The sequence below is a fragment of the Spodoptera frugiperda genome, chromosome 3, assembly GCF_023101765.2.
Source record: "Spodoptera frugiperda isolate SF20-4 chromosome 3, AGI-APGP_CSIRO_Sfru_2.0, whole genome shotgun sequence".
NCBI classification, from domain to species: domain Eukaryota; kingdom Metazoa; phylum Arthropoda; class Insecta; order Lepidoptera; family Noctuidae; genus Spodoptera; species Spodoptera frugiperda.
Genome location: NC_064214.1, coordinates 4839234 through 4861304, shown reverse-complemented (window position 1 = coordinate 4861304; position 22071 = coordinate 4839234). Strand labels below are relative to the sequence as shown.

Genomic DNA, 22071 nt, shown 5'->3' with positions numbered 1-22071 from the left:
TACAGACTAACGTAATTCTCTTTTGTTCTCAGGGGTGGTGTTAGCCTAAGATGGTGTTGGCGCTGGTGGTCGGAGTGTTGTGCGTGTGGGGCCGCCTGAGCGACGCAAACCCAGAAGCGAAGCGGCTATATGACGACCTGCTTTCCAACTACAATCGCCTCATCCGGCCCGTTGGCAACAATTCTGATCGACTCACTGTCAAGATGGGACTTAGGCTTAGTCAGCTCATCGACGTTGTGAGTACCTTTTATACTATTATAGCTCTTATATTTGTACGGTTAAGGTGTCTTTTAATTTAAGATTTTGGTTAGTTCTTGAGGGAGACATAGGGAACAGCTACATTAAAACGCAACGAGTAAGGTAAATCCAAGAAAATATGCAGAGTAATCTGTATTAATGCATCTCTTTAGCAAAAATAAAAAAACAAACAAACATGACAACATGATTTATAACAAATTGCTATGTAAACATGTTTCCAAAAAAAAATACTCCAACATTTTCATCCTCGACACAAAACTAAAAAACTTTCCATTTAAACTGAATCCTTTTGAAATTAATTTAATTTATAATTCGTTCACGTTTTCCGTAGTAAATTATTTCGGAATGAGATAGCAGGCTTATCCGGGCATGCTCATCAAATCCTTTCATTAAAAACCGGCTTAGTTACACTATCGTATCGTTCCAATCCAACAGTTATTCTGTATAGAGAAGCTGACTATATTCTCTACTGGATTTTTAACTAAAAATGAATTTACAACAGACTTAACTAATGTACGTTGTATTTTTCGTTTTTTTTTTATTCCAATTTTAAATCAAGCGCTATATGTTAGTTTACTGTTTTAAACACAAAATATCATGAAATTAAAGTATATTTTCGTACAATTAGACTTGATCTATCTGGATTTTTAATAAAAAGTTCCATGTGGTCATTATTGCAACTAATTAGTTGTGATTTATATTATAAATCATGATCAGTACATTTTTTTCGGTGTTACAGACATTACTCTTTATAAGATCACTTGTAAAAGATCCATAATCAAAGACTCGCTTTTTAAGAACGGGAGAATCATGCTTTGGCAATTCGGGAATGGGTCGACTCGACCAGAGTGATACCACGGCCTTACAAAAACCAACGTGTAACAACGCTTGCATTATGTTTCGTCCTACCTAGACCTACAATGTATGTAACTTTGTAGATGCTCTTCTCAAAGTATGTTTGTACTACGTCCACATATTTCCCCATATCGGAAAATGTTTGGCGACAGATTTTCATTTAGTTTCCTAACTTTAGCTCGTAGAACGTTATAAAGTTTGAGGGCAAACTAGTTCGTTGAAATTCAGCTTATTTTGGTTTTTGAATTTTAACAAACAGGTTAGTATAAAATTTTCGTGGTTAGCAATTTTCGAGTTGATAGTTTTCGTTTTTTCTGTGTTCTGTGAGCTGCCGCTCTTTGATACGGTGTTTTTTGTTTTACATCAGTTACAGGCGACGACTTTTCAGGCGTTTATTTTCTTTTGTCGAGATTTTTTTCCGTTCAGTTTTAACATAAAGTTTATTCATATTTTGTCAGCTGGTAGGGGTAAATTTTCCAATTCAAATCCAAATATCCAATTGACTAAAACGAAAATGGAAATGTGCATCTTTCTATAAAACCACTTATATAAAAACTAATTACAAACAAACCTAACCTAACTAATCAGTCACGAAAACAGAGCTAATCACCTGAACCAACCACACTTAATAAATAATTAGTCGCTCTAAAACTAAAACCAACATTCCAATCAACTCCATAATCAATCAGAACAAACCAAAAACCACTTTAATCCTAATAAATTTAGAACAACATATTCCATTTGAACAATTTCGCGATTCTATCAAACCGATTCTATTTAAGTTGGCTGTTGACATGGACAGAACTCATTTAACTAAGCCACAGCAGAATCGAGTGCGGCCATCGATGCATTTATTGATATAATATGAATGGAGAGTGCAAAACTTTATGTTCGCAGTCGCACGTGTGTTGTTGCTAGCTCAGTTCGTGATTTTGAGATACAATGTTGATTGCTATTGATTTTGTTGTCGTATCTAGTAGTAGTAATACATTATTATGAAAGTACGAATGTATTTTTTATAATATATTGTTCAATATTTGCACTCTACTACTCGTAGCACCAATCTATATCACGCACTATACTATTTATACGCATTTCTACGCAATATGATTGGTGGAAGCCAAACTCATCATCAACGTAGAATAGCACATCTCTAGTCGAAAAGCATCCTTAACATTGACAAACAAAATACAACGAATATGTTATTACTCGTCTGTATTCTGTGAAACCGTAGCTGACTTGACCGGAGTGATCTCCGGTCAAGTCAAGCCTGTCGGATGCGTGTGCCGTGCATAAAACATGGCATAAAAGAAATAAAATATAAATATAAATTTATTGCTACCATAGAAATCTTTAGAAGTAGATTATATTATGGAAAATATTATTATTATTCAGATTCTCACAAAAGCTTCACTCAAGTTTCATTTCGGGTAAACTTTGAGAATCAAATAGAAACAAAACCTTTTTCACTTGAAGTGTATCGAGTAAGATTACAAGGAGAAAAGTTTTACTGAGTTTTACTCAGTAATATTACGTTTTCGTAAGATTATGCCAGCATGTGAGTAGTACTTTTAGCAGAGAATTGTTTATTTCATGATTATCTATCTAAATATATAAAACTCAAAGGTGACTGACTGACTGACTGACTGACTGACTGACATAGTGATCTATCAACGCACAGCTGAAACCACTGGACGGATCGGGCTGAAATTTGGCATGCAGGTAGATGTTATGACGTAGGCATCCGCTAAGAAAGGATTTTGATCAATTCTACCCCCAAGGGGATAAAATAGGGGATGAAAGTTTGTATGAAACTTTGTCAATTTTAAACCAATCGGACTGAGACTTTGCATGCATAAAGCTACTTTAGCGTAGCGCCTAATGACAGATTAGTAAAGATATGTGATATTGTGCACAAAGAAGTTTTGTAGGCCCTAATTTTTTTTACACACGCTAAAAAAGTAAAGCCACAAAAACCATACTTAATCTATATACTTATAAAAATATATAAAACTCAAAGGTGACTGACTGACTGACTGACTGACATAGTGATCTATCAACGCACAGCTGAAACCACTGGATGGATCGGGCTGAAATTTGGCATGCAGGTAGATATTATGACGTAGGCATCCGCTAAGAAAGGATTTTGATCAATTCTACCCCCAAGGGGATAAAATAGGGGATGAAAGTTTGTATGAAACTTTGTCAATTTTAAACCAATCGGACTGAGACTTTGCATGCATAAAGCTACTTTAGCGTAGCGCCTAATGACAGATTAGTAAAGATATGTGATATTGTGCACAAAGAAGTTTTGTAGGCCCTAATTTTTTTTACACACGCTAAACAAAAGTAAAGCCGCAAAAACCATACCTAATCTATATCTATATACTTATAATAAATCTGTAGAGAGGTCAATTCTGTACATGAAATATATTTACAAAATAACTATCAGCGGGTGATTAGTGATCGATACTGACGCCAAAAATGCAATCAGAAAATTTTTTGTCTGTCTGTCTGTCTGTCTGTCTGTCTGTCTGTCTGTATGTTCTTTATAGAAATAAAAACCACTCGACAGATTTCAACGAAACTTGGTACAATTGTTCTTCATACTCCTGGGCAGGTTATAGTATACTTTTCATCACGCTGCGATCAATAGGAGCGGAGCAGTGAAGGGAAATGTTGGGAAAACAGGAGAACTTACTCCATTTTTTAAGCTTCCGTCGCGTGTGCAGCCTTAATGGTTAAAGCTACACAGAAATCATGTATGACGGAAATGTTCTCCATAAAATTGTTTAAAAAATATTCTACGACAGCAAATGTCTATCTTTTATGGTTGACTCACAATAACACGTATAACTCCCGATAGCTTAGTAGTTCGGACCTTTCTGATTGTATTTGTCTACTCTTAGGTTTATAAAACTCTCATTCATTCATTCATTCATTCATATTATAAGAAATCTGTAGAAGGGTCAATTCTGTACATTGAAAATATTGAAAGAATAAATAGCAGGGGGTGTTACTGGATCGATACCAAACCCAAATATATGATTTTTTTTTTGTCTATGTGTCTGTCTGTATGTATGAAGGCATCACATGAAAACTAACGGTTCGATTTCGATGAAACTTGGTATAATTATACCTTACTATCCTGGGCATAAAATAGGATACTTTTTATCCTTGAAAAATACGTAGAAAAAAATCTTTATTTTTCAGTTTTATTCTACAGAACGCGAGCTCAACAGCAGTAGCTCAATAGAGGGATCTCCTTAATTATTATGGGCCTCGCCGTATTTGGGTCCAATCAATAGATATTTATAAGATGTCATTGTCAGAGTTACTCAAAATGGATAAATAAAACTTCCACGCGAGACCGACATCCGCGCGGACGGAGTCGCGGGCGGAAGCTAGTTAATAATAATACTTCTTAACGCGAGCGAAGCCGCGGGCAAAAGCTAGTTTCTTATAAGTAGCGAGACAAAATATTTTTATAGAGATATTAATTTAGAGTCTGAATAGTAGATATCATTTCATCAGCCTTATAAGTGACCACTGCTGACCAAAGGCCTCTTCTCACTCGGAGAAGGCAGATGTGATAGTCCCCTGGAAGATTTATCATAGTCTCCACAATTGACAAGCTAGATGAACATTCCATAGACGATTCTTATGATACCCGTGGAAGAGTAGAAATGAGCAGTGACAGTTGTATTCACCAAACCGACTTTATTATAAAAAATGTTATCAGAAACCATACACATGAAAACAGAATTTTGTTGTAAAAATAAATGGAACCTTTCTTTCCACATACATACCCGCAATCACTTAAAAACAGCGGAACAGAAAACCAATTTTATTTTTTATAAAAAAAATCTTTAACCGCTCTTTAGGCGTAGAGATGGCATTCCCTTTTCAAACAAGCCTTTACACTGATTGGCTCTTTCTTTCAAAGGTATCGGTCTGATTAGTCGATTTTTGTACATCGAACGTTCTAGAATCTAGTTTGAAATTTTAACGTTTAACGGAATTTTATGATTACGTAAAGGAATTCGTTTGAGATCTTTGCAAATAAAAATGCTTGTTATATTTTTCTTTTTCTTCTCTGCTTAGAAATGTGTTCATAAAATCATGAAATTAAAATACTTGGAGTGTTTCTTGAGAGTTTATGCAAGAAGTGAAATAATTGTACTTATTATTGTTTAATAATATATAAAAGAACAATTTTGAATATACAGTAGCGCATTTAAAGTTATCGATGAGGAAACAAAATGTTAAATGTTACAAATGATAATATTACATGGTTTTCCGAGGAAAAGAAAACATCGGAATTTTCTCACAAAACTCACATTATATCGTACGTTTGACATAAAATGTCTAGAAAACAAATTAGTCTCAAGTTCAACCCTAATTACAAACAAAAGAAATTCCTTTTTATCCCGCCACTATGAATTGATCGCCTCTGATTCGTTAATTTGAATATCGATAAAAAGAAGCTGCGATATTCCAATTTTAAAATTCATCACGTTTCTCCCCTTTCTTGTCGTCCCTGGGGGTGCACTCTTTGTCGTTTTTTATACATTTTGATGCAAAGTGACGGTTATTTTATTACGGCCATGCATAAATTTATTTTAAAAAGGAATATCCCTTGTTATTATATATTTGTTTTTTTGGTAGCTATTGTTTGTTGTAAAATAAGTTATTAGTTAGTCTTATTAGTTATAATGACATGTTGGATGTTTTTTTCAAAGTTTTCATACCATACCATTTTCACTATGTATGTCGAGTGTCGCAAATTTTTCAGCCAAGCAAGTTCAATTACGGGATCAATATTTTTTTTTATGTACAGCTTATGTAATTTTTTCCCGTTAAATATAAGGCAACACTCAAATGCTCACCCACATAGATTAGGATTAATAACAAAACTAATTAAAAGTTAGTGTTAAAAACATTGCATAATTTCTATTTCTCTAAAAATACAGTACACACTACAACAGAAAACATTGTAAATATGTAAATAAGTGGTGCTTATAACAAAAGCTAACGAAAATAAAACGCAACGCAACTTACGAGATTTCCTTAACAAAGAGAGAACGATTTAGTTTTAAGCTCTGCACCAATTATATTTTACTACTGCCAGCTAGTTATGGGGCCAGGAAAACAACGGTTTGTTATTGTAGTTTTTATTGAGAACTGGAATATTCCGGTAGCGGAGGTTTAAGACGCCCGCTTCTTCATGCATGAGAGTGCGTGTGTGTTCGAAACGTACCAACGGCAATAACCAATATGACATCGACGACTGAGTTATACGTACCTACTTTCTATGATTATTTTTGGTCACCACTGACAAGCGTTGAAGGAAAACATTGTGAGGAAACCTGGAGTTATAATTTCTAATTATAAGTTTGAACCTGCAATGAGCTAGCGAGGTGATAAATGCTCAACTTAACTCAAACCTTCGCCGTGTGAGACGAGTCCTGTGCTCAGTAGTTGCCACTTATAAGATGTCAATGATAAAGATTGGAATAAGAGGAAATTATACTAACTATCAAGAGACCACACAGGATCAATGACAAAAATATAATTATCATACGGTGAATCGCTACCCGCTACTACATACGCTACTTTCCTGGCTCAATAACACCCGTATACAACCTCCAACATTCCCAGTGCACGCTGAAAGCGCGACATTTGTGTAATTACACGCGAACGTGCTGTATTTACGTTCCCTGTAAACTGACCGGATCACGACTGCACTTATTACCAACACTAATGTTCAAATCGTTAAAAACTAAATAGTGTTTTTTAGTGTTTTATTGTTTGACGTAGTTTTTAGTCATACTAGGATTTGTATCATCAGATTTTGTGGGAGTGATACTAAGCTAGAAAATTTATTCGATTTTTATTACTTTTTCCTTGCCTACAATTAGGTAAAAGGAACTTTACATAATCTGCCTAGTCGCTGTTTCGAGGAAATCAAATCAAAAAGATTGAGTAAGAAAAAGTTTTATATAAATAAAATTAACCATATTAATCACACTAATATTATAAATGTGAAAGTTTGTTTGTTTAGATGTTTGGATATTTGTCCGTCAATAACTGAAGCTTTTGCCGGATTTTGATGAAATTTGGTATACAGACAGGGCATGGGCTGACTTGAGTGATAAAATTTGTTTTTTATCCCACGATAACACGGACAAAACCGCTGGTAGAAGCTACTATCATATAAAATGGTCTTTCAATCATCAATAGGTAAATGTACAAGAATTTTACATGTTCTACCACTTAAACGCTAAACTTACATAGAAAGCTACTACAAAGAAATCTCTTTATTTCGCTCCAACTCCTATAAAATGTAACAGTTCAATAGTACGAGCGCATCATAAACTACCTTCGAACAGCACCTGAATAAGATATCCGCTATCAGGCAAGTGCATGCATTACTATTCAGGAACATAGGAAAGCGCAATGAGTGGGAAATACTGGGTAGTGGGCTACGCTGATACCGTCTTTTTATTTTTAATTCTGATATTTATTTGATAGTATTCTTTTATCTCTCATTTTTGTTGTAATGACTTTGTGATCTCTAGTTTCTTATTTAGAGACTTAAGCTGGGTTTGCTAAATAAATTGGCTTATTTAGATGATGTTAGTATTGTATTAGTCGATAGCTTCTGCCAACGGCTTCGTTCGTGTTTTGTGGAATAAAAAGTATCCTATTACAATCAAAATCCGTTCAATAATTGGTGCTTGATTGGCGAATAAATATCTAAACAAAATTACTTACTTTCCCATTTATAATATTAGTGCAATGTGGTAGTGTGATAATTTTTAAGTTTAAGTAATAATAGGATTATAAAGAAATTGCTAGAAGTCTTATACTAATGTATTACAATTCAATTTTCACATTTTTTTTCATAATTTCTTGATAACACTTAAAGCGCTTTCCAAAAATATTCACAAAAATTTTACCACAGAAACATTCCCTTTCTAAATCTCGAATGCTAATCCGTATAATGGCATTGTATACTTGTTACAAACAAACAAAAACAAAACAAATACGTAAAAATGAAACAATTACTAATATTTTTACCACGCAGATACGATTACGTCTCGAACTAGAGAGGCAGGACTTGGAACCCATTACGGAGACGGCAACCACTCTCCCTCTTCACACGAATAGGATAATCCAATAAGATGGAGGCTAAAAGAAAGATTTTTTCCTTAGAACACTTACACCATTACAATATTCGTGAAGTATATGGTGGAACATGTAATATTTTTAAGGACATACATAGCTATATGTATGTATATGTATATACATATCTTATCGGAGGTGTATACATATCTTATGTGATGTTGCATATGTACACCCGCAATACCAGAGACGTCACAGGTGCATTGCCGGCCTTTGAAAAATAATAAAGAATACGCTTTTATCATAATGGTGCAGATATTCTACCGCTCTCTAGCTCTCTCTTTCTCTCTCTCTCTCTCCCTCTCTCTCTTTCTATATCTATATCTTTCTATCTCTCTCTTGATGGATGTGCTAATCTTAGATCATCATCATCATCAAATCAGTCGTTCACATCAACAAAGCGACCTGCATCCAGCGGCTCCCTGTGTCCTTAATCAAGTCATTCTTACATATACCTAGACTTTATACAGAGCCTAGACAATTCTGATTTATAACCTACATTTATTTGAAAGCCAATATGTCAACCCTATCCACGATCCAAAGACAAAACAATTGTCAACACATTACCAATCCTTTTGAAAACTATTCGTAAACTGATCACCAAAACATAATAAATAAGTACACAGTAATATAAAAGATAAAGTAAGAAAGGTCTACCTTTGATCTTTTGATAAAGGAATAATATTTGTTTGTTAGGACAATATATTTGTTTGTGAGATTATCTTTTGTGTCTCACATCTATTAGAGGGGAATAATTGGCTGTGTTTATGTGATGTGTATTGTTATATGGATAAATTCTTTGTTATTAATAAATGATATTATTATTAGGTAAATTTGTCTGTTTTCTTGCTATTAGAACTCATTATCTTCATTAACAGTTCATAAGACAACATAATGTGTGGGTGAGCCATGATTCGGCACGAACGACTTGTCCGGAATGGTAGGTACCACGGCCTCCCAGAAAACCGACTTAAATTCCTAACCCCCAAAATGCCAGCAACGCTTGTAGTAACGACTCTGGTGTTTCGGGTGTGATGTATAGTACATTAGTACAGGTGATCTGTCTGTACGTTCACTGTACGTTCACGTTTATTACATAAAAACGCGTAGCATAACAGTGCAGTTCTAGACTTTTGGTGTGCTCTGCACAAAAGGATTTGCAATAACCTCCACGCTTAACATGTGGATTGAATATAGCAGCTTAAAAAGGTTCAATATTTATAATTAAAAAAACTAACAACCAAACATCGGGAAATCGAGTTGTTCTAATGACTTGCATTAAACACAAAGAATTCACAAATACATGACTAATAATAAATATAAGAACTGCTAAATAACAACACTACGTTCCCTACACAGCTACACAGTAAGACATTTCAAAAACTCGTTAAAATGGATGCTGTAACTCCATAACAGTATTACACAATTCTATTGTAAAACCACAACATTATCCTCGCGACAATTCTAAGCTAAAATATATAATAGACCGATTCTATTCTGTGCGCATTTCACTTCGTAACAAAAACCTTTCTTCGGTTCGCGCGTGGCTTCGAATAGCAATGTATTCGCTACTACAGAGGCTAGTAAAACCACAAATTTGTAGCCAACATCTAACATAAATATTCAAGTGGAAATGTTAATTTGTTGTAGTGCTAATCTGCGTTGAATTAAAACCGTTTCTGAGGTGTTTGGGTGGATAATAATTCGCTTTTTCTTTTCTTGAAGTGAAATCTTTGTTGCTTTTATGTTAAGTTTGGCTTGATAAGCTAGATTTTTTGTTCTTCTATTTAGAGTATTATTATCGCTTAATTACGTAACTTTTAACTAGGAATTCCTCCTCATAACATAATAATTAATTAGTTAAAATAATAATAAATATTAAATTTATTATTTTAACTCACAAATGTCTCACAAAAGTTATAATTCTATGTAGGTATTGCTATATGGTTACTCAATACCTATTAATTTCATTATTGATTTTTTCAATAATGAACACCATTACAATAATAACGAGGCTAAACCGAACCCGGAAAAAATTGCACATTGAAACACCTAATAATATTTTTCCGCGCATCACACCCCATCAGACTCAATAGATACACTTGACACCTAATAACAACCAATATACGAAACAAAACGCAACCAAGTGTATAAAGAATCGCTTGTTTCTTAGCTCCACAAATTCACATGCATTTCCTTATCGGAATTCGTGCGAATTCCATGTGAAAAACTACCGACTCTTTACTGAGTAATGGCAGTGTACATAATGCGGCGTATGTTCCTCCTAGATAGATGAGCAGCTTTGAAAAGTGGAGGAAATTCGTGCAAGATTGAGATGGTCATTTTATTCGCTGTGAGAAATAGTTTTTATATAGCTTCTTAGTCTATTTAGGTTGTATATGGGTGTTGTTGATGCTTCTAGTTTAGAAAGGGGAGTATATTGTATTAAGTTAGAATAAAAGTGAGCAAATTTGAATAAGAAAAAAGTTTTTTTTAAGATTGTGACTGTTAACAAAATATTTGAGGTTTTGAGTAATTCTATCGTCTTTTTTAGAGTCAGAAATTAACGAAAATGTTGTCTAATCAGAAGATTTCATATGGGACATTATTGATTTCCGAATATAAAGTACAACTACATCTTACTATCATTATAAATACAGTACTTAATTACGGAGTTTCTCTTCTCAATCCAACCATGAAACACAGAATGGACTGTTCCATACCACGACAAATATAATATAGGATTTAATACCATACAGTTTCTGGTACCATATGGCACTGCTTGCAGATATATCTATGTAGAACGTAGCAGCTTTATACATAGTGAGAATGGGGAAGATTTGTTCTAAAACACGCTTTAGTTCAGAGAACTATGAACCATGTGTTTCGTACGTTTTGTAGATATTGTATGATATTGATATTTCGAGAGGAATATTGCGTTGTATTGTAAGTGTTGAGACTAAGTGCGTGCCTCTGAGCTTCGTAGCGTTATTTGCTATTGACTATGTGGAAATATTGCCAGTTTTATATACTATGTTGTTGAAGTATTTCGTGTTTTCTGATGTCTTATTTGTAGTTATGATGGAACAAATAAATCACTTCGTTAGTCGAGTGGTTGCAAGCTTAAACGTGTTGTTTTCACCAACCAAGTAAGAGTTATTTAAGAGTGGAGAGTTATATTGTGAGAGAACGCGTACCTAAACTTTCCCTTTACTTCTATTGTTAAGTGTCGTCGCTTATAGATTGGTGCAAAATAAAAAAATAATGTTAAGTGTCATCTATTTTAGCTTAGGGGTTCTATACTTATTATTAACTGCCACACTCACCGCCGTACTCAGAGTCATTTAATGGTTACTTAACCCAGCCCTTAGTAATTGTTTTCGATATAAAAAAAATGATTACGCACTCAGAGTCATTTAATGATTACTTAAACTATTCCTTAGCAATGATTTTGTTCCTAAACAATTGCTAACGCCTAGTCCTTCCAGTCCTGAGTAAGTATTACATGACACTCTCTCTATTTTTAAGAAAATATTCTAGAAACTGCCCATAAATGTAAGTTTACCAGCATTAAACGACTACAGAGCATAAACGAAGACTCTTCCAAATATTGAGAGCCTTATGCAAAATGCAGGAACTCAACACCTATTTCAGTAGCGACGTGAATAGCTATTGAATTTACCATTGAAAGCACTTAGATACTACCTTCTCCTATTGAATCTGAATAAGGAACTTTTATATTTAAACTAGCTTGAAAATAAACCTCAAAATATCGGCCCCGTTTACCGGTATCTTCTTCCGAAGTTCATTTTAATTTAATTATAGTTTCAGATTTTGTTTGAAGAGCCTTTGCTTCGAGTCTTAAGCTATTTCTACAGTTTATTTTTTCCTTCTATTTTGGTGAGATGGCAGATCGAAAGGTATGTTTGTTTTCGAGCTACCATCGTATCTGTTGACTTGTACAATTCTTTTGTTCTTTATGAATAAGTAATTAGCCTAGATTTATTAGCTTTTAACTTAAAGCCTAAAAAATATAAGAAATTGGTAAATATCTTTTTATCAATCTAAATACATTAATAGTAGTGTTTTTATTAATATAACTGTTGGTAGTTTAATTCTCGACGGGAGCGTATTCAAAAGAATAAAGTCACTTACGTGGATCGCTTTCGTCGAGGGACACTTCCAGACTCTACGCGAGACTTGAGACATTTTACCGTTTCATAGTACAGACACAAGTGAAGGGAAGTGGTGAATATGACATGACACAATTTCGCAAAAGAGCACCAAGCGAATGCGCGCCCAATGGTATCTTGTATGGTAATCTTTTGAGAACACTTTCGGATGGGCTCGCAAAATTGAAAGAAGAAGATTCGTAAGGAAATTCGATTGCGAACCTAAATTCAGTTTTATTTTCAAAATGGATCCAATTGAAGTCCTCACACTTAGGAAGAGCTTCAAATAAAATTAAATGAAATGGTAGGTAGAAGGCTCATAGCGGGAAGCATTATTCTATTTCGAAGTCAAATATGTAAGCGATCATTTGTCCGAGTCATTGGGAGTAAAATATTACCTGTCTTGGAAAGCAATTTGAAGCTACATGAAAAATACAGTGTGGGTAGTCTGCTGGGTGCTATCACTGGTGTCATGTAGGAAGCCATTACTTAGTGCGATGCAGCTGTTGCCCCAGTCACTTGCAGTAGGAGATACACGGTCTAAAGTTTGTATTACGTGTTAGAAGTTGCAAATATGTTATCGTTGTTGTTGATAGTCTTGGGAATTGCTCGGTTAGAATTTATTAGGCGTTGGTAGGTTACATGCCCTGGTGGATGTACTTGAAGATGTAACAACTCTTTGGTTGTTTTGGATTTAAGTTTTATTGTTAGCTAATTAATATGGTTACTAACGCAAGTTTTCTTTCGAAATCCATTTAAGTATCACATTTTTTTAGTGAAACCTTAACATATTTTATGTCAATAACGAAACTATTCGTATACCAAAAATATTACTCGAACCAAATTCCACAGATTCAGATAGAAACAGTTGTCATTTAATTGAGAAATTAGTTGTACAGTCATTACGAGTAGATAAACTATATTGTATATTAAGATCCGGATGTTAGGCAAGATTAATGATCTGTCATGTGGCTCCGCGGATTTAGTTGACTAACAAACTCTCTATTATTACTGTATAATAAACAGGAAAATGATAGGACATCTGAGGATTGGATATTAAATTAGAATCTAAATTGGGAATATAGTGCAAGAAATTCGATTCATAATATGACATGGACTGGAGAAAAATCAATGTTACTTATTAAAAGGCGTAACGTGCGTAACATTACGCCAACGTTATACACGCTTAACACACGATTTAACTATGCAGTTTCAACTGTACATTCGGACTGTACTGTTATATCGTATGATGTGTAGACTGTATAGACCTACGATTTAACTGTGCAGTTTTAACTGTACAGTTTTATCTATTCTTGATTCGATCTAGATAAAACTGTACAGTTCAACTGTTTGTTCTACACACCTACGAAGTTTTTGAGTCTAACTGCAAGATTGGTCTATGTATATATAAAACAGTAGGTAAGTACTCGAGCAATCTGTATAAATGGTGGGTCTTGTATTCACTAACAATACGTCATTTTATCGCTCGTCAATCATAATTGACAATCATTTCACCTCATTCTTTTAAAATAAATAATTTAACATTACTCAATAGATATAATAATATGCCAAAAATTAATCTATAAACCAATGAAATAACCTATAATATAAATCTGATACGTTATCATCCGCTATTCCCATTTGTATGATTTTAATCGCATTGTTAAGAGCTGTCAGTGATCATTAAAAATTTACGAGTACGCCAAACACAACCACACAGCTATTTAGTCAGAACAACTGACGTGGAAACTAACTCAATGTGGTTTTACACTTTAAATATTAAAATTACATTTAGAAACTTTGCTTTTAGGTGAACTATGTTGAATGTTACATTATAGTATATCCTACTAATATTATAAATATAACAGTTTTTGGGTACCTATGTATGTATGTTTGTCTGTTCGCGCAAAAACACACAAAGACTAGCTCCTTGCGGGAATCGAACCCACTACACGTGGCCCAGTGTCTAGTCACCGCATCAACCGTGTTGTCTTAAAATTGTAGTCAAAGATAAAAAAAGGAAGCCTGATTTGATAACTACCAACCAGATTACAAAAATTACAATATTACAGAACAAACAGATTTCAGCAAACTAAAGTAAAAATTTAAATTATGAAAATAAAACACGTTTATATAATATTTTCACCTGATGATTTAATTTGGAGTACCTCTTTACATAAAACCAGAAGACCGCCTTTGGTTGTAGATAAGTAAACATTGTTGAACAAAATTAAAGTATTTCAAACATTTATTTCGCCCATCCGCATTTATTTTGCAATCCAAAATATCTCTTTGATCTCGTATTTGACCCTGCTTAAACAAAACCGTTTAGGTATTTAAGTTAAATAAATATAACTGTTGAATTCGTTTATTTATTGGTTATACCCTTAATACAAGAAACACAATTATTATTACTTAAAATCTTTTTATTCAATTGAAGGAAGGGTGTTGTTTTTTTGCCAGTTATTAATTATTATTCTTTTGTGCCCCTTCTCCTGTCTCCCGTTCGTGCTGTCTCTCTCTTTCACTCTCCTATCCTATCGCTCTCTCTCTCTCTCTCTCTCTCTTTCTCTTTCGGTGTCTCTCTCTTTCTTTATTACTCATTATTTCAGTGACATACAAGTAAGTCAAATAAATTATAGTTAATAAAAGAGCTCGTCTGCAATGTTTGCATAACAAACTTGTACCAGGGGAGCAGAAAACTGACAGTGGTCGGTCGATACCGCCAACACTTAAAGCCATCATAACGTACAAGCCTCGAGTCAATTTCGATAGTTAACGTATTCCCAAGCAGGACATGTTGTCGTTAACAACGTCTGCAGTGTCCCACGGGACATGTTTGGGGACAGCATGTTTGACATACGCCATTCATAGACTGTCTTTAGTCATGTGCAGTACTAAGGCTGCAGTGTTTGGATTGGAATCTTTGGGAGAATTTTGGTCGGTCCAGATTTTGTGAAAGGATATTAAAATTAAATCACGTTGTTGATTTTGTTTAAATGATTCATACGACGTTCTTATCGACTACATTTTTAATTTGAATATGGTCTTAATTTGAAGAAGTCTGGGTTTAGTTTTTATCATATATCATGTGTTTCTTACAACTCAATCCTCAATGTTATAATTTAAATCTTTGACTGCCAATAGAAAACTGTTAAAGGCAAATCCTCCACTAACGTCTGTCACTGGTGACCGCCACGGCGTTCAATGTGTTTCAATATTTTTTGTAGTCAACAACACTAATCTAAAAATACAAACAGTAGAACCACTATACCAAGTCGACTCCTAACACAAAAGGAATCGATTACAAATAGCTTTTGAAAATCCACTCGATAAACACCAAACATAAGGCAATGTTAAGGAATACTGTCGCGGAATAGTTGACTCCGACGCCAATATCGGTCGACCGCAGCGCAATTTACTATGTATGAGACCCCCGTTCAAATGTGTACAGTCACTTTAAAGTGGGAACTCTTAAACTTCCCTGAGGGGACCACGGATGGGATTTTTATTACCTTTTATTTATCAGCATTGATGTACTTCGGCCAAAGTTTGATAAGATTGTAACTGTTCTGTGTACAACTTTTTCTTCTAAGAATACGTATTATTGTCTGCGGGCGTTACGTGCTATGTTTCTCCAATGGCGTTATCGTTTTTCAAAGGAGACGTGTTAATGCAAAGGGATTGTAGCTCTATTGTGTTTTGTTCTTAATTATATCTTTTCTTTCATATTGCTTTTATTGTTCAGCTCGCGTTTTGGTTATATGTTTCCGTTATGGGTATTTTTTTCATTGGTTTTGTTTGGTTATGGGAATTTCTTTAATGTTCCCTGCTGTTTGTTTGTAATGTATTTTTTTTATAAGTCTTTAACTTAAACGTATGGTACTGGATGATGTCAATCATTGTTCTTCTTCTTAAAAATTCTTAAAAGCTGTGTTCGAAATGATTGCAATGAAAATCATAGTACCAGATATTATTATCCTCCTGAGTACTGAAGTTCTAAATTTAGGACAACCAAAAAAATAAAATATTTTACCGAAGTGCACCAGTTTAGCATCAAGTTTTTTTCGTGAAACGAAACGTTGTAATTTTTAGTTAATAATTATAATTTTAATTTTAATTATAATTTTATTTTTTCTTGTGTCTATACAATATAATTAAGATATCATGTTGTAAAAATCAAATCAATAAACCATACCAAACATACCCTCGGACTCAGGAGGTTAAGAGAGAGATACAAAGACATAAAATACAAACATAAGTACAGCTTGTAACACCGCGCCGTCTCAAATATCACGCGCTTCTAGAAAATAATCCCAGCGTGCTCTCGCACGTCCAGAGATCTTTGTTCTAACAAAATAAATCACATTTACCCACTTAAGTACGAACTTACGTGCGCTCTCAGACGTTCTTGTTCAGCTAATCAAAACAAACATTTTCCTTATACTTTGTGTTGTTCAGTAAATATGTCTGTATGCCCATTGTCTTCTGTCGTTAGCATTATGTCACCTGTGGCTGTCGTATTATTCAGACCTGTCAACGTTGTCATGGAAATTATCGTATTGGATTTTTTGGGTCAAAAAAAGAAATTAAATACATTTGTTATTTTTTCGTTACCATGCGAGCGCTTGTTCTGTTTTTGCCATTGTGTTCTTTGTAAATGCTCTGTAATTGGTCGCGCTACGTATTTCGTAGCGGTATTCATATTTGCTACGAGTTATGTAGCGTGTCGTAGCGCTGCGTAGCATTGCTACGCCTTGGCTTCTAGGAACCGCGATATTAATCTTTCCATTTTAAAACGTGTCTTAAAAATTTAATTACATGCGCAGTTTCTAATAAAATGCTATTACAATAAAACACCAAACATATTCCAATGTATATATTTAATGCTAATACAAATTTATTTTCATAACCGCGAATAAAATTCCAAGCATCATTCCAAGATAATCTTTTTGTACCACACCAGATAATTAATTTTTATCAAGACCTCGCCACTTGTTGGAAGCAAACATTAAACGTGAGAATTTCTTCACCTAACCTCCGTGTAATTAAGAAATGAAAACTTAAAACAAACTGTAAGAAATGTGATGCAGACTTAAATTATAGTCTTTTGTCTTAAAGCACGGTCTCATTGTACGTTGCAACAATGTTGAACTTTAGTTTGTGAATTGTTTTTTAACATATTTGTTGAAGAATATTTCGTTTTACTTTCCTTGCCATTATGCTTGCCTAGTAATAGTATTTATATCCGTAATTATGTTAGTTGAGCAAATACAGAATCTTTGTTATAAGTAAAAACGTAATAATTGACTAGATTTCTAGTATCGAATAAATCGACTAGAGATGAGCGATTTTTTGGATTAATATTCAATCGGAATACCTATAACTAAAAACTCAGTTACTCAGTATTTATCCAATTTGAGTAAAATTTTGGCAAATAAATCGTTCGACATACGAAAATTTTACTGTTGAAGTTTTAATCTTTGGTAAAATGTACCTCATATGCAACAAGCAGGATATTATTTAAAAATGGAAAGGTAATAAGCATTAGCTATTACTGAGCGAGTATTCTAGTCGAGTAACTTTACCTCTACGATAAAAAACGTTGCTGCTTTACTTACTGAAGTTAATGAGAAAATGTACGCGCCGCGGCAACCCATCCTACTGTTTTATAGTTTTAAACGACTTTTCAGACTCCGTAATTATAACTAAACAAGCTTCCTCTCTTTCTTTGTCTACATTAGCGTTAGAATTTAAGTTTAAACTACGGGGAAATGTTTTTAAAAGCCACTTCGGGTATTAGAAGATTTTAGACATTGTTTGGTTTATGCTAGGATGATTTTGGATCTTTATTTTTGCTATACTTTGTATTATTGCTTATCTATCTTCAGAAGACTATAACAGTTGACAGATTTATTTAAATCTAGTTGCTAATATAGGTATATGAAAAATAATACATTATTGAAACCTCTATATTAACAACACTACAAATATTTTATTGTAACTTTCGTGAGACATACTAAATTATTATTATGTTATACTATACTGTTTTGACGAGGAACTCGGCTAGTTTCAAGCCTTGCCAGAGGCTCATATTCTGCTACAGTAGCACACAATCGCCGCGTCGTGTGTCGCGGAATGCTCAATGAATATTCAAATAGCTAGATGAGGGATAACTAATAATGAACACTACAATATTTTTGTTGAATACAAAACACAACATGAACAACAAAATCAGACACCCAAAATTCAAGGAATTTACCCAACAAACATTGTGTAACGTAGCATAATGTTATAGAGAACTAGCCGTTGCTTTGCGTAAGAGCATTCCTCGGCCAAACCAAGTTTGAATTATGCTTTAGCATAAACTAAGACACATTCAGAACTTAGAGGAAATATGTTGGTTAGAGAGCTCAAGTTATTTCCAACGTCTTGTCTGGAAAATAATTTAGAGACGCTATCTTATTTATAGTGTGTATATGTCATAATATATGGAGATGTCGCTGTTGGTTGACGTTGTGTGCATTGCTGAATATTTGTTCTGCTGAAACAGGGGATTTCTAGGAAGGTTGATACGTTTTGGTATCAATTTTGAGTATGTTTTGGGAAACAGGATTTTGGGGCTTTGATAGATTCTACAATCCTTTTAGTAGGTATATGGAATGTTGCATTTTCAAAGCATTAACTATAAATCTTTTCCATAGAGCATAGTGCTTTAATCAATGCTTGCAGCAACACATTCTGCTTAGAGCATTATCGCTTTAGTCACAAACTCTCATAACCTAAATATGAAGCCTAAACCTAAATCCGTACACCTAATTTTAATACACAAGAGCAAATATTTGCTGACAACGAAATTGGTGTTCACGTCACACAGTGCGGCGGTACCGTACACAAAATATCAACGTGTATTTCGGTACATTTGCACCCGAGGGCAACATTCTATACAACAAACATTCTATATGAGATGCATTCCTCAACACTGTTGATACAATGGAAATTAGGATCTCTGCTGGTTTTAATAAAGACTAGTATTGTGCAAGTGTTTATTAATAGTGACGTCATTTGCATCTGTGGAATGAGTTTTTGGTGTTTTGAGCTCTTTTTTATGGTAATCGCTGTTGAATAAATTGATTCCGGAGTTTTGAATTAAGAGCTGACTTTAGGAATTGGTTGATTTAGTTTTTGTGTTCGGAAATTTTCTTAATTGATTTTGATAGTAAGATAGTAAGTATTGGATGTATATTTATTTCTTTGAATACAATTAGGTATTAAATTGAGATACAGTAAGAAACTATAAAATAATTAATACTACACTATACTACATTAACTCAAATACTTTCGCAGTTAATTATATAAGGAACAATCAGTGCTTGTTATTCGATTAAATTATCAATTCAGAAGTTAAGAGCTTATCAATTGACCACCTTTTTCCAAAACACTCCATGTCGTGAGCAAAGAAAAAATCCTTATCAAATCATTGATTCAATTTATCAGTGAATGCAAGCTGCTCCTATCTCGAGCCGTCTTCCTCAGCCACTTAATTCTCATTTTTATAAAAGGGCTCAATGTTAAATTGAATTAATTCTACTACATAAATCTTTGTTAAGGTCACCGAGGGGTGGCAGTTTCGTGCAAAAGATAAAGTCAAGATAAAATGGTATTGCTAATACCATTTTATCTTGACCTGCTACCCTTTTAACTTGCTGTGATCCTGGTAGTGACGACATTAGATTTGTTTCGTTAACGTGATTGTATTTGTTATTTTTGACAGATATTTGTGGCGAAAGGGAAATGTCAAAAGGATATATTATAAACGTAAACACAGTAGAGATTTAAAATATGCAGTGAAAAAAATGGCGTTCCGTTGTCTTTGCTACCCTCATGGGACAGGCGTGAGGTTATGCATATACATATGTATGTGAAAAAATAATGATTTCGCACTGATTCACATAACAAACGAAGTTTTATCATTGTATTTATTTATCAGATAGACATTTGATATATATTTTTCCTAATGTACAATACTACGAAGACACAAAACTATTTTTTACCATAAATTAGAATGTAAACCACATTAAATTCCTTCGATCTGTACGTAGAACAAAAAAATACTAGGTATAAATTCCATCAACACTTTTTTCCCTTTGTAAAATACGCTTAACCATAATGGGGGTGAAATCAATGGCACGATATGGTCCCCTTTGCCGACAGGGATCCGAAGTGACGTCGCCCTAATTAAACCCAAAAAGGTTTCCTTCTGTTTCAACAATTGTAATTGTTTTGTCCAGTGATATTTTGTTTTAATGTACCTCTTGTGATCTGAACCGTTTGTAATTAGTTCTCTGATTGGATAAAGGGTTGATAGAGAATCATTTGATGTGGAAATATTGACTTATGGTTCGGAGGAATAGTTAATTGAGGTTGTGCTGTGTATTTGAAGATTTGAAGCAATTACTGTTTTTGTCCTGAAAAGGTGTCAGTGTACACTATTATCTGATTGAGATATGGCCACGGCTACGGTATATAACATTTATTTATTATAACATAAATAGCTATAAAATGTAACTACCGTATTCAGAGACATTTAATAATTACTTAAACTATTCCTAAGTAACGATTTTGTACCGAAAGCAATTACTAAGGACTGGGTAAAGTAACCATTAAATGACTCAGAGTAAGGCAGTAAGTTTCTAATAAAAAAGAAAATGTATTAATAAATTCTAATACCTGATTGTAAAACCTGATCAGCTTCAAGTAGTTTGCAAGTTACCCGTGTAACAGTGTTCAAGATGCGAGACTTAAACCATAGTTTAACAACTAACTTGGTTAAGCTAAGCTGAGTAACTTGCTTCGAGATGAATTGGTTCAATGTTTCACTTTTCTTCGTAATGCTCTTATATTACCTACAGTGCCTGGCTACGCTATTAGACGCACTCTTGTACTTTGTTATTTTTTTTAATCAATTAGATGATTAACCTCATCTAAATCTAAATGTAAGACTCGTTTACGTTTAAATATATAACACCCGAATACTGAAACGCTACTCAATTTTAAGTTGTACTTAAATATCGTGCTATCGCTGTCATTAACAAAGAATTTTTAGAGACATAACTATATTTGAGAGCATCTTAAAATTGAGTGACGTCTGAGTATTTCTTTGACCATAAGTGTTATACATATTTATTTACTGTATTTATTTTTTAAATATAGAATTACAGTGTTGATTTGGTTTGTTCCAATGTGCTTATTTCTGGAAGTACTAGGTCCAATTAAAAAATCTTTTTGTCGAGAATAGTGTATTTATCAGTTTGTAGAATTCCTAATAGATGTTATAAGTTCCAAAAAGACAAATAATTTTTTTCAATCATCAAATGCTATCAATTCCAATATCGATCAAAATTTAAAACTGCCTCGATAACCAATAACATACTTTATCCTCATTATCATAAAGTACATTTAGCCAGCAACAATATAAAGGAAATTTTTACATAAAAAAGCCTAGTTAAGGAAGAATTCGTGGCCAAACTAAGCGAGGCTAATCAGCATGTTTGCCGCGGGCGTACAAGTGCCGCAGCGTAATAATATTATTACTTTT

The 22071-nt window shown here is 33.8% G+C and overlaps 1 protein-coding gene across 3 annotated transcripts in view; it reads left to right on the top strand.

Moving 5' to 3' along the window:
• The window catches only part of LOC118274004 (acetylcholine receptor subunit alpha-like 1), a 238800-nt gene that overhangs the window by 170027 nt on the left and 46702 nt on the right, over positions 1-22071 (top strand). For all 3 annotated transcript variants that reach the window (XM_050706672.1, XM_050706665.1, XM_050706668.1), the window contains one exon: positions 33-236. In XM_050706672.1, coding sequence (XP_050562629.1) covers positions 51-236 — 186 coding nt within the window. In that variant the 5' untranslated portion in view covers positions 33-50. The remainder of the gene's footprint in view (positions 1-32; positions 237-22071) is intronic.